Below are 14,333 nucleotides of genomic sequence, written 5' to 3'. Positions count from 1 at the left end.
TTTCTCATTGTTCAGGGTAATACACCTGATGTGTATTTAACCTCTCTTGGAAATCAGTGCCGGGAATCTGGAAGAATCACCCAGCAGATTCCTTAATTGGTGGATGAACCACATGCCCATAAAAGAAGAGTTTGTAAGGGAAGCCGGTGCGGCTTAGGACAGATTCTGGCAGGGGGAGGCCATCAACTCCATCAATTCTTTAGGGAGGCGGTGCCCAGGCAGAGTTTCAGTGCCCCTGCGGCTGATGCTGAAGATCAGCTGTGCCTCCATTAAGGTGAAGTTCATATCCCCTCTCACGTATAACACCTGAAACGGAAACCCTAGGGAATCTTCCACAGGTGGGGAAGCGGGAAAGACCAACACGTCTACAGCGACAACCAATACAAAGCCATCCGCAGCCTGAACTGTGACTTCCCTTACGCCTTTCTGGCTTCTCTGAGTTTTCCTCCATGGCTGCTGTACATCTCTGTTAGCTGAGGAGGATTTTAAGGCAACACCCGAAAACCTCTTCCCAGGTAGGTGATCCTGAGCCTATAAACTGCCAGTTTGTCCTGCCTTATGAATAAGATCTTGCGGAAGAGGTGCCAGGCTATCCAACTGGGGCAACTCTGTACGAGGCGAGTGTCTCTGTCGCTTGGAAAGGTTCAATCTGATTCCTCCAGCTGGATGTGGTTTCCTGTGTTTCCCGTGTGAATTTCTGTGGCGGGGGTTGGGGGGCAGGTGGTGGCGGGGCCTGGGCTGCCCCAGCCCTGCCCCCAGGACTCTCCCCATGGAGCTTTGATGCCGCTAGCATCGCGTCTGTGGGCAGGTCCCTGACCCTGGAGGGGATGGGAAGGGTGGTCCCGGGCAGGCTCTGTAGGGCCTTCCCAAGCCACCCCACACCTTCCATCAGCTGCGAGTACTGGGCTTGGAGGAGTGAAGAAGCGCCCAGAGAATCCCCTGGGTTTCTGACATGGATTTCACCGGCCCCCTGGCCACCACCCACATGGTATCAGGATCCGTCACCCCGGCCACAGAGCACTCCCCTTCCATGACCTTTTTTCAGGGGCGGGAGGAGCCCAAAAGGTCAAGTGCTTGATTCAGATTCCAATTAAAAGGAGTCATTGTTCTTGGCATTGAGACCCCCAAACCGACATGGCTCAGAGCTGTGAGGATGGGAAGCAAATGTCTCTCAGCTGAGTCGTTAGAGGTAAGAATGTTGTGGGAGAAACAGCCCCGTGTATCCGTTACTATGTATCTGATAGACTCTTTCCTGTTCTCAACTGGCACCGTTCATAGCTGCATTTTTAGTAAGCCTGTTACCTTGACCTTGCAAGGCTTGTCACCGTGATCTATTTTCCAGACGGCTTTGGGTTACCTGGTAAAACCAGTGAATTCTGTGGGCAAGGGTCCCCTGCTATGCTGCTTTTTTTTTCACTGTGGAATGAACGGATGAGGAGCAGTGCTGTATGGAATGGTATGCTGGTGGGTAAGGGTTTCCGCATTGTCACAGCTGATGGTGCTGGCTAATACAAGTTCTGGAAGGAAAATCTAACCCATATTGAGAATAGTGTCTGTTGCGATGAGGACAGATCACTTGCTTTTGTAAGACGGAAGGGGTCCAGTATAATCCATCTGGTGGGTGGCTTCTCCCTGGGAAATGGGGCAGTGTTGGAGAGTCGGTGTTGGTCTCAGCTATTGGCAGATTAGACATCCGGTAATGGTGGTAGTCAGTGTTGGAGAAGAGAAACCCGTGTCGTTGACCCCACCATGGGCCCTCTTTGTCTGGGAGAAGAGGCTAGCGCAAGGAACGTTATCTTGTCCATCTACAGTGCTTGCCCACTGGTGAGCATTTGCGTGGGGTACAAATATCCGCGTTTTGTGCCTCTTTGACAAGAGCCATTCACAGCCCTCCTTGACTGGAAGCATTCTTGCCAGTCAGAGACAACCCAAGCATGCCTTCTATCACCCCTCAGTCAACCCTGTAGAGAGAACTTAAGCAGTGAGACTTTTTAAAAAGAAATAGGAAGTGTCGGCCACAATAACAGATTGCTTGATCTCACGGGACTTTCTCAGAACCCTCATGAAATGCATCTTAGAACTATCTAGGGGGCGGGGAAGGGGCACGGAGGAAGCGCTTATTCATTGGCCTCTGTTCTGCACCCATCAAGGATTTCCTCCCGGGGCGTTGACTCTGCCACACGTTGGGTTTGTGTGTGTTATGTGAGTGCTTTTGAGCAAATTCCCAGGGCAGGGAATATTCCTAGTCACAGGGAGGTGCCGTCGGGTTGTATCTGCGTGAAAATGGGCAAAGAGGTCAGAAGTGGTGAATTTATAGGATGTGTACGAATTGGGAAGAGACTTGATTGCCTAATTTGCACACATATGATTATGTAGAAAGTCCCTGGGAAATTACAGAAAAGTAATAGAATCAGTAAGAGACTTCAATAGCATTTCTGGATAGACCAATGTACAAAAATCTGGTGTTTTTATATAACAATTAGACAAGGTGTTCACTGCAAAATCAGTCTCTGTGGCAGGGGAATGCATTGCACTGATTCACCTGCATCTGGACTATCTCAGCCAATCAAGAAGGCAAGAGGGATGGGACTATCCTGATTGGCTGAGGGGGCTGTCAGTCTTATCAAACCCTTTGCTGTTATCCAGGGTAACAGGTGGAATGAATGTCGGGAGACGGTGATTATGTACATCAGTATGAATTGTTTTTTACACATGCATTTGGGACCATGCCGTATGTAAAGCTAAACTATGTTTACATATATTTTGCAAGAGTAGCCTTATTTATATTAACAAAAAATCTTGACACAAGCCAAATACTCAACAAGAGGGGAATAGCAAAATGGGATATTATATAGCTACTAATAAAGACAAATTATAGCCTGAAGTTTCCACAGCTTGGAAATACCTGGGAGTGAAGCAGATGGTAAGAAGTCATGTTTATACGGTGCTTTTTTCTATCTAATTCAAAGCCATCTCTAGTTATGTCTTTCCTGATGCAGAGAATGTGAACTTTGGGCAAGAACAAGGTGTTCTCGGAAACACTATTCAACACTGCACAGTCAGGTCTAACAACAACTTCATCATTCCCCTTCACGGTTTTCAGATTTCCAACACGATGAATGTGCTTGCGAAGGGCTTTTTTTTTGTATTTTTGGTAAGTCCTGTTGTATTCGTCCTCCTAGTCCTATTCTGTTTCCTCCAGAAGAGCATTAGAACACATCAGAATCGGCAGACTAGACTGGTAAGCAGCCTCAATGAGGTGAAGTGAGAGTGGAAGAAAGTCATGTGCCGATGATGTGGGGAAGGAGTTAATTCGGTAACGTCCAAGGTCCCGTTCTTGTTTTTTAAAAATTGTGGTAAAATATATACAACATAAAATTCATCATCTTAACCTTTTTTGAGCATACAATTCAGGGGCATTAAATGCGCTCACATTGTTCTGTCAGCATCACTGCTAGGCACCTACAGAACTTTTCCATAGTATCAACTGAACCTCTGTACCCACTAAACAGTAACCCTCCTCTCTCCCCTCCTTTCAGTCCCTGGTAATCACTATTCCACTTTCTTTATGGACTTGCTTCTTCTAGAAGCCTCTTAAAAATGGAACCACACAATGTTTGTCTTCTTGTGTCTGGCATATTTCACTTTGCGTAAAATTTTCAAGGTCCATCCGTGTTCAGAATTCAAGGTTGAGCATGTATTGGAATTGCAGATCTTCTTAAAGGCTGCATAATATTCCATTACATGGGTATACCCCATTTTGTTTACCCATTGATTCATTGTTAAATATTTGGGTTGTTTCTTCCTTTTGGGCATTGTGAGTAATGCTGCTGTGAACATTGGTATATAAATAGTTGTTTGGGTCCCTGCTTTCAGTTCTTTTGGATAGATGTCTTTGGACGAGAAGCAGAATTGCTGGGTCATGTGGGAATTCTATATTTAAGTTTTGAGGAACCACAATACTGTCTTCCATATTAGTTGCACCATTTTATATTTCCAGCAGCAATACATAATGATTGCAATTTCTCACATCTTCCCAACACTTGTTATTTCTCGTGGGGTTTTGTGTGTGTGTGTTTGGGGGGGGGGCTTTTGCATTTCCCTAATGATGAGTGATGATATGTGATCTTCCGTGGGAGGTTTCTTTCAGTCAATAAGTGGAATCTGGGGACTCATCCACATTGTTAAACACATTAGTGGTTCCTTCCTTCTTGCAGCTGAGGTTTTCTACTGTGTGAATGCGGACCGTTCAACTATTCTCTTAGATTCTCATGGATGCCATCCGAGCTACTTCCTGTTTGAGGCTATCATGAATAAAGATAAAGATAGTATGAGTAGTTTTATATGTTCTTTTCTGTGGATCTGTGCTTTCGTTTCTCTTGGATAAATATCCAGGAGTAGAATTGCTGGTTTATAGTGTGAGCATCCGTTTAGTTTTATAAGAAACTGCCAGACCTTTTAGAGAGTGGCAATGGATTTCACTCCCGCCAGTAATGTGGGAGAACTGTGGTGGATCTATATCTTTGCCAGCATTTGGTGTTAGAGTCTTTAAATGTAACCATTCTGATGAGTTGTAGTGGCATCTTATTGTGATTTTAATTTGTGTTTCTCTGTGACCGTGATCATTAATCCCTGATGATCAATGATATTGAACATCTTTTCGTGTGTTTATTTCCCATTGATAAATCTTCCTTTGTAAAACATGTGTTCAAATATTTTGCCTGTTAATTAATTGGATTGTTTGACCTTTTATTGAGTTGTAGGAATTCCTCATCTATTCTAATTGTCAGTCCTATGTAAAATCTTAGTTTTGAGAATATCTTCTCTTGGTCTGTCATTTGTCTATTAATTTTTTAATACTGTCTTTTGATGGACAGAGTTTTAAATTCTGGTGAGGTCTAACTTATCAATTTTTCTTTTATAGCTGTGGCTTCCTGTGTCATTTCCAAGAAACGTTTCTTTGCTCCCAAGCCACAAATGTATTGTTTTGTTTTCCTTCATAAGCCTTATAGTTTTATTCTTTACGCTTAGACCTATGGTCTACTTCGTATTAACGTTTGTGCAAATGTGGGGAAAAGGTCAGTGTTTCTTTTTCTTTCCATGTGGATGTTTTGTTATTCTGGCGCCATTTATGGGAAGGACTTTTCCCATTGGACTGCCTTGGAAATTTTGTTGTCGAAAATCAGTCCATCGATATAAGTATGGCCTTGCGTCTAAGCTCTGCTTCATCAGTGTGTTCTTAGGCTTGCACATTGTTTTGATCCCATACTTTATTTTTTTTTTTTAATTTTTTTTTTTCAACGTTTATTTATTTTTGGGACAGAGAGAGACAGAGCATGAACGGGGGAGGGGCAGAGAGAGAGGGAGACACAGAATCGGAAACAGGCTCCAGGCTCCGAGCCATCAGCCCAGAGCCTGACGCGGGGCTCGAACTCACGCACCCCGAGATCGTGACCTGGCTGATGTCGGACGCTTAACCGACTGCGCCACCCAGGCGCCCCTGATCCCATACTTTATAGTAAATCATGGAGACACCTAGTACTAGCCCTCCAAGCTTTGTTCTTTTTTCAGTTATTTGGCTATTTTAAGTCCTTTTCATTTACATGTAAAGTTTGGGATCAACTTGTGGGTTTTCCTGAAAGAACCCACCAGGATTATGATTGGGATTACACTGGATCCAAATTTGGGGGAGAATTGACACCTTAACAATATGGAGTCTTCCTTTTATATGAACAGGTAGGTTTCTCTATTTATGTAGGTCTTTTTAATTGCTCTCAGTAATATTTTTGAGTTTTTTGATGTCGAGGTCTTGCATATCTTTTGTTGAATTTGTCCCCAAGCATTTCATTTTTTTAAAAAAAGTTTATTTATTTATTTTGAGAGAGAGAGCACAAGCAGGGGAGGGGCAGGGAAAGAGGGAGAGAGAGAATCCCAAGCAGGCTTTGACTGTCAGTGAGGAGTCCGATGCGGGGCTCGAACTCACAAACTGCAAGATCGTGACCTGAGTTGAAACCAAGAGCCAGGCACTTAACCTACCGGGTCACCCAGGTGCCACGCAAGCATTTCATTTTTTGATACTATTGACAATGGAATTTAAAAAGCGTATTTCAAATTGTTTGCAACTGGTATGTAAAAATACAATTGCTTCTTATATATTGACCTTGTAGCTTACAGTTTTGCTAAATTCATTTATTCTAGTAGTTGTTTTGCAGATGACTTAGGATTTTTTCACACTGATGATTGTGTCATTTGCAAATAGGAATAGTTTTATACATTCCTTCCTGATTCTTATGTTTTTATTTGTTTTTCTTTTTTTTTTTTTAAATTTTTTTTTTCCATGTTTATTTATTTTTGGGACAGAGAGAGACAGAGCATGAACGGGGGAGGGGCAGAGAGAGAGGGAGACACAGAATCGGAAACAGGCTCCAGGCTCTGAGCCATCAGCCCAGAGCCCGACGCGGGGCTCGAACTCACGGACCGCGAGATCGTGACCTGGCTGAAGTCGGACGCTTAACCGACTGCGCCACCCAGGCGCCCCTGTTTTTCTTACTTAATTGCACAAGGGCCTCCAATACAACATTGAATAGAAGCAGAGAGTAGACAGTCTTGCCATTTTGTTATCTTAGTGGAAAACATTTACTACTTCATCTTTAAGTATGATGTTAACTGTAGGTATTTTGCAGATGCCTTTCTTGAATTGAAGAAGGTCCTTTCTAATCCTAGCTTGCTGAAATTTTATCATGAATAATATTGAATTTTGTCAAATGCTTTTTTTTGCATCTACTAAAATGATCATATGATTTTTCTCCTTAATTCAGTTGGCACAGTAAATTACATTGTTTGATTTTCAAATATCCTTGGGTAAACTCCAGTTGGTCATGACGTACTATCTTCTTGCATACTGATCGATTCGACTTGCTAAAATGCTAAGAGCTTTCTTTCATCTATTTTCTAGCAATTTTATGTTATTTTTATTTAAAACTTTATTTTACTTTTGAGAGAGAGAGACAGAGACAGAGTGTGAGTGGGGGAGGGGCAGAAGGAGAGGGAGACACAGAATCCGAAACAGGCTCCGGGCTCTGAGCCATCAGCACAGAGCCCGATGCGGGGCTCGAACTCACAAGCCATGAGATAATGACCTGAGCCAAAGTCTGATGCTTAATCAACTGAGCTACCCAGGCACCCCATCTAGCAATTTGATTTTAAAATCCAAAAGCAGTACATGTTTGTTGAAAAAAATAAAATAAAATACAATCCTCAACCAATAATGAAAGCATGTGAAGTAAAAAATGGAAGTTGCTTCTTTCTGACCACTCACTCTCTTGCAAGATGTAACCATAATTAAGAATTAGGTATGTATCCTTCCCCACTTTTTTCTATGCATGTACAAATACATTACATGTAGTTTATTTATTTTTTTAATGTTTATTTACTTTTGAGACAGAGAGAGACAGAGCATGAATGGGGGACGGTCAGAGAGAGAGGGAGACACAGACTCTGAAACAGGCTCCAGGCTCTAAGCTGTCGGCACAGAGCCCGATGCAGGGCTGGAACCCATGAACCGTGAGATCATGACCTGAGCCGAAGTCGGACGCTCAACCAACTGAGCCACCCGGGCGCCCCTACGTGTAGTTTAAATTGTTTTTTTTTCACCTCACACTTCCTCATGACATTAAATATTCTCTAAAACCATGGTTGTTGTTTTTTTTTAAATCAAACTATGGAATAGTATTATAGAGCATTGGTTATATTTTAATCTATTTTCATATTGTCTGATAAGCAGGTTGCATATATTACTTTATGTGGAATGAAAGAGAACAGTTATAATGATGTATGGCAGGATTATCATGGAGATATCTACCAGCTTCTGAAAAGACTGCCCAGATTAGGCGTCTGGGCTTGAACTGAGTTCTAATGATAAGAGAGTGCCGAGTTTCTTCATTAAGAAGGAAGGGAGAAAGGGAGGGAGGAAGACAGGTAGAAAGGAAAGAAAGACAGGTAGAAGAGGGAGGGAGGGAAGGAGGTGGGAAGGAAGAGAGAAAGGAAGAAGAGGAGGAAGGAAATGGTCATCCACACCATGCTCGTATCTGGTTGACATATACTATGTTCTGGTCCATTTTCCAATCCAGTGGTAAAACACTTAAAAAAAGAATCTCTTCCCAATATAGTTCATTCTTTCCTTGTGAAATTTTTCTCATTATTTGACTTCAACTCTTTTCTCCTTGTTTGACTTTTATTATTTTTAGCTGATGAAAAGCCAAACAACTCACTGCAAACTTGCCACGAGGTAATGGGAGGAGCCACGGGGAGCAGCATTCCAAATGTCTTATGGCGAGTTGATTACACGTCACGTCTATGTTTCTCCTCTGCTTGGCCCTTGGATGACGAGAAACATACACAGACATGTGTGCTGTCACATCTCCAGCTCCTCTTGTGGATTCAATTGCGGTGTGTCCTCTAAAGTCTCACCAAACACACTTGGCAGGGGACTGTTGCCTCGTTTGGCCTTTCTCCTTTGAATGGCCTACAGCAGAATATTTCCATTTCCTAAATTCTTCACTCATATGCCACTGTCTTACTACTGAGTGGTATTTAAGAATGAAAGATTGGGGGCGCACCTGGGTGGCTCAGTTGGTTAAGCGTCCGACTCTTGATTTCGGGTCAGGTCATGATCTCATGGTTCATGAGTTCGAGCCCCATGTTGGGCTCTGCGCTGACAGTGCAGAGCCTGCTTGGGATTCTCTCTCTCTTCTCTCTCTGTCCCTCTCCTGCTCATTACCTCTCTCTCTCTCGCTTAAAATTTCTTTTAAAAATGAAAGATTTTGAAGATATTTATTATTCATTTACTGGTCGCTTTTTAGTATTACTGGTACGAGCAAGAGGAAGTTATTCTGGGACTGCTGTGCCTGTTGTAGGGCCCCTAAATCTTCTCAGGTGAGGCTAATCCTTGTGTTCGTGCACCATAGCAATGCATGTTTCTTTTCTGTGCCTCATCTTTCACATCTGAGAAATGGGTATAAACTTGCACTTCTTTCTGCCGTGCTTTGCTAATCAAATGAAATCATCTAGGTAAAAGTGATTTATGTGTTCACAAGTGGTAGATGCCTTATGTGAATAAGTGCCCCTTGTGAGTAATGACGGCTGTCGCTGAGCCACGTCCCAGATACGTGGTAGGTCTCACACCGAGCGCTTTATTGACGCGATCTCATTGTAGTCTCACAATCCCGTTCTTCACATTTCAGAGACGAGGAGTGTAAGTAGGTCACCTAGCAGCACACGGAGGCATCTTCAAGGTCCTACTGTATGCCTCCCCATATTTATCGAGTGTGCAGTGTCAGATGTGATGATGTCACTTGGATGGTCTCCAAATAGAAGAATGTCTGTGATTACTTAGGTGCCCCCCCATTGGTTTAGCTACAGCCTAAATGTAACTTGTGTGTAGCACTTACTGCATGCACACTCACACCACCTCACTGAATCCCAGCAGCACCGCACTAACCAGAGCAGAGGTTAACCTCATTTGATTCGTAGCGAGGCCGTGCCTCTCACAGGGGCGGACGGTCCCCACCACGTGCCACGTGTCCATCTTTTCTTAACTGGGTTTTGGGTCTCTTCCTATGTGCTTGCTGACCTATAGTGTGTCTCGGGGAATGGAAACGAGCCGTCAATCACTCTTATTAAATATCTAACCGTCCCAGAGCAGAATTCTCTTCTCAGCCATCCTTCAAGGAATAATGGGTGTATTTTTGGCGGTAATTCTCCCACACTGATGGTTCTCATTCCTGGGGGCCATCTTAACCTTCTACGGTTGCCGTAACGGATGACCACAACCTTAGGACAACACACATACTGCTTGGCAGTTTTGTAGGCTAGAGTCCAGCGTGGGTCTCCCTGGAATAAAATCAAGGCGTGGGCAGGGCCGCGTTCCTTGCCAGAGGGCCTGGGGGAGAGTCTGCTCCCTTGCGTCTTGTAGTTCTAGGCGCTGCCCACATTTCTTGATCGGTGGCTCCTTCCTCGTCATCACATCAGCAGCAGCAGTGGGGGGTGCCTCTTACGTGGAGTCAGTCTGGCCTGCCTCCTGCCTCCCTCTTCCACCTTTATGGACCCCATGACTCCGCTGTGCCCAACTGGACAGTCTAGGATAATCTCTCTATCTTAAGGTCAGCTGATTAGCAATTTCATCTGCAAGCTGATTCTCCCTTGCCACCCAACCTAATGTATTCATAGTTTCCAGGGGTCGGAAGGTAAATATCCGTGGGGGCCATCGTTCTACCAAATGAGCCTACCATCGGGGCTCATTTATGCCTCAAATGAAGGATGGCATCCATTTGCATAAGTCGTCGGAGTGACTTTACTCTGTGGTCTGCAGATCTGTTTCCACCATGGGAAAGGGGAGCGTTGCCCGTTGGCTTTCAGTTAAGTGGGCGGGGGCATGCTCGCTTGCTCTCTCTCTCTCTCTCTCTCTCTCTCTCTCTCTCACACACACACACACACACACACACACACACACACACACTCACACATCCACTCACTCACACCGCTCCTTAAGGAGAGGAGCAGGGACATGAGCTAGGGTGCCCCCTGCTGGCCAAAGGAAGGGGGGCTTTGCTTTGCAGAAGCCCTGGGGAGTCATTGTGTTGGGCACGGCTGCTGTTCCTTTTTGTTTCCTCTGTGTTGGTTGAGAAAGTCCTGAGATAATTCAGCCTTCCCTCCCACTGTGTCCGCAGCCCCTCACTTCCTTTTCACATTTAATATATAGTGGCTCCCCTTTGCACGCAAAATAAATTTCAAACACCCACGCATGGCCAACCATTGTTCACGCATTATGAACCATTGTTCATAATATCGTTCCTGCTCTCTTTTAAAACCTCAATGGGTTATAATTTCCAGATTGAGTTAGATACCAAATCGAATACCCAGGATGAGGTAGAGACATCAGTCAAGGGATTTAGTTGCAAAAGCAATAAAAGCAGACCTACTTTAGTTCGTGCAAGCAAATAAAGACATTTGTTAAAGGCTATCCAAGGGTCAAAATCCTAGAGGATGAGGGTCCAGGACCAGAATTGTATACTACTGAATGCTTCAGTGCCTGGACAGAGACCTGGACAAGGGATATAACTGCCAGGCGGGCCAGAGCTGCCTCTGCACCCTGAAAGCCTCCCCACCACCCTTTCCAGAAAGTTCTTCCTGGCGCCTCCTATTTTTGTGATTCTCCTGAACTGATGATTGCCCTGAGTACTGCTAGCGGACAGGGTCCAGGTCCCATATCTTTACCCCAGCCACACCAAGGAGGTTGGAAAATGGCTTTCTGTCTTCTGTACTGGGAAGGCAGGGACTCAACTAGGGTGAAATTCCCCAAATATCCAGGGTGTTAAAAAGTTGGCAGAAATGTTTGCTGTAGTAGGTAGTCAATACGGAGTGCCTCTTTTCCCCAGAGAAAATAACATATTAGAATGGGCACATGCGTAAACATCCATAAGCAGAAACCACTCTATCACCTGTGAAATCCACTGTGAGGCTATGTGATGAACACTTTCAAACATACACTCCGCTTCACCTCAATCAACCTCCTGGCTGATCCTGTGTGGGCTGTGCTTGTATTTGTTTCTTCAATTCCCTCCTCAATTCTTTCGAAGCAAATCTCACATGCTAAGTCTTTCCACTCATAAATATTTTGGCATGTATCTCTAAGAGATGAGAATTACTTGTGAATTTTTGATTGTGGGGAAGCAACATGGCAGAGCCACATGTCCAATTTTTGCATGACTTCTCAGAGTCTCCTTTAGCAAAACCAGCATTTCTCTAGCAGAGATACTGAAATAGATGACTCACATTCCTCAGGAGCCTATGAGCGATTCATTCACTCATCTGTTCACCCATTCAGCCAAAGGCTAGTAAGTAGCAGTGACTTTTCCCACACTGGGCTTGACACAGAGATGAATAAAAACATAGTCATTGCTTTTGTGGAGCTTTAAGAGAGCAGAGAAAGGCCTGAGGTATAAAAGAACAAAGCAGATGTGAACTAATAGTCCAAAAATGATGAAGAGACATCATAAGGCAGTAGGCAGGGTATCACAAAATGAATCAAGAAAACAGTAGACAAAATCCTCTGTTTTTATGAAAGATTTTTGCTATGCTGTCTCACAGTCACTCGTGGGTAGAAATTACATACCCATTTAAGGTAATTGAGTATCTTTGTGGATTATTCAATCCGAGCACAGAAATTTGAAACAAATTTTAAAACAAATTTTAAAACAGAGAAAGAGAACACTGCCCAACCTATTTGCTAAAATTTCCACGCAGGGGAAATCATAAGATCGCAGAAGCCCCCCAGTGTATTGTTTATTTGTATGCAAATTTTGTATGTTGCTCTGAGTTGTATCATTCCATGGAGGTATGCTTGTGGGTGTGCAATTGCGCTGATTTCCGAACCCAAAGAGGGAAGATGTCTGACTCATGGCTATAACAAGTTGGTGTGGCTCTGGGGAGAGAAATACAAGCTTTCAGGTTTATAAGTAAAACATGTAAAAATAGTCCCAGGGGTGCCTGGGTGGCTCAGTCGGTTGAGCATCTGACTCTTGATTTTTGGCTCAAGTCCTGATCCCAAGGTCATGGGATTTGGCCTTGCGTTGGGCTCTGCGCTAAGTGTGGAGCCTACTTGGGATTCTCTCTCTTCCTCTGCCCCTCCCCACCCCCCCCGCTCGCATGCATATGCTCTTTCTCTTTCTCTCTCTCTCTCTCTCAAAAAAATAAAAATAAAAAAAAAAAGTAGTCCCGGAACTAAGCTGAATTTTACAATTTTTATTCAGATTTTGTAAGCACAACAAGTGATGTTCAAACCCTCCGCTTCTATCATTTTCAGTAGAGATTGAATTACCAACAGTGAAAGAAATCCATGCAGACAAGATAAGTTGGTCTAGTGTTTTGGACCATCCTCAAATTGCTGAACTGTGCATCTGAACATAGTATGACGTACATCAGAGGGCATATCCTAACCCAACACCATCCAAGGTATCTTGAGTGAGGATGCTTGGATGTACAGAGTGCAACATTTTACATAAAAAGAAAGGGCAAAAGTTATGACCCCCTAAGCAAAGTTTGACCAAGTTTCCCATTGTTCGGACAAGCATGGCAAGTCAGGTGGGAATGAATGGCCAGTTCCTCCGAGTGATCAGGCCCTTGGCCAGGTTCTTCCTTAAACGAGTCGTCTGATTTGGAAATTACTATCAAAGAGAAGACTGTGGGAGTGACCAAGGAGCTCAAAATCAAATCTGGATTTTAAAGACCTTAGACCAACGCATCAAAACCCTTCCTGACACCGGGCATTTGAATGTGACCTGCTGGAGTGCCAGCGAAAACCGGGCTGTTTGGTGCTGGCCCTACACTTTCTTGGAAGATGCTGTGACAAGTGAAGAAAGGGACAGGAAGGGCGGTGCCTTTGTCCACGGAGAGGGGATGTCAAACGGCTGTCTGGCCTGAAGTGTGACACTTCAGTGTGACTGCTGTGCACTATATACCCGGGGCTCTGGAAGGAAACCGTCATTTCCGGGAAAGAGATACAACTCACTGGCTGCACCCTCTTCACCATGAAAACAGACTGGAAGCTGCTGATATTATTTTATTTATTTATTTATTTTTAATTAATGAATTTATTTATAGATAGCATGTGTGCACAGGGGAGGGGCGGAGCGAGAGAATCCCAAGCAGGCTCTGCACTGTCGGCGTGGAGCCCGATGCAGAGCTCGAACTCACGGAGCGTGAGATCATGACCTGAGCTGAAATCAGGAGTTGGGTGCTCAACGGACCGAGCCATCTAGGCGGCCCAAATTTTATGTTTGTTGTACACCTGACTCCTGTGTCCTGGCTGGGTCGGAAAGAGTTAGCCTAGCAGGAATGAACCGTATCCTCTGAGAGGCCTGCTTACGAGGGAGGTCGGCCCTGGGCTAGCAACTGGGAGCCTAGATTTGGGGAGGGTGCCCACTCACTGTGCTTAAACCTTTTGTGCAAACAGTATGCTTTATCCTGAATGCCTGCTTTTCTTCCGCGAGTCTGGAATCTGGGTATATGCCAAACGGCTTATTCTTTCAGATTTCTTTAGGCAAACATGGATCCCATTACTCGTATTGTTCCTGTTCGTGCACAAATATATCTTGGCATTTGGTATTTTGTATCACATATAGAGCAACCTCATTGTTTTAAAGAGTGGCTTGGGGGCACCTGGGTGATTCAGTCAGTCAGGCGTCCAACTCTCCGTTTCGGCTCAGGTCGTGATTTCACGGTCCGTGGGGTTGAGTCCCACATCCGGCGTCAAGCCTGCTTGGGATTCTCTTTCT

The 14,333-nt window shown here is 44.4% G+C and overlaps 1 protein-coding gene across 6 annotated transcripts in view; it reads left to right on the top strand.

Moving 5' to 3' along the window:
• Positions 1 to 798: 798 nt before the first annotated feature.
• The window catches only part of LOC124528930 (cytidine monophosphate-N-acetylneuraminic acid hydroxylase), a 144,416-nt gene continuing 130,881 nt past the window's right edge, over positions 799 to 14,333 (top strand). For 3 of the 6 annotated variants that reach the window (XM_047102807.1, XM_047102805.1, XM_047102801.1), the window contains exon 1: positions 799 to 1,189. Coding sequence is in view for 3 of the 6 variants with exons in the window: in XM_047102798.1 (XP_046958754.1) it covers positions 5,711 to 5,736 (26 nt within the window). In the remaining 3 variants the exon portion in view is untranslated. Of the gene's footprint in view, positions 1,190 to 1,431; positions 1,457 to 5,549; positions 5,737 to 14,333 lie in introns of those variants that run through there. The other 3 variants (XM_047102804.1, XM_047102799.1, XM_047102798.1) reach the window with 3 other exon arrangements.

Source organism: Lynx rufus, unplaced genomic scaffold (genome assembly GCF_022079265.1).
Source record: "Lynx rufus isolate CCGP_SWC_20201006 ecotype Redwood Valley unplaced genomic scaffold, mLynRuf1.p SCAF_6, whole genome shotgun sequence".
NCBI classification, from domain to species: domain Eukaryota; kingdom Metazoa; phylum Chordata; class Mammalia; order Carnivora; family Felidae; genus Lynx; species Lynx rufus.
The sequence above is the reverse complement of the archived record's forward strand: the minus strand, read 5'-3'. Positions and strand labels throughout refer to the sequence as shown.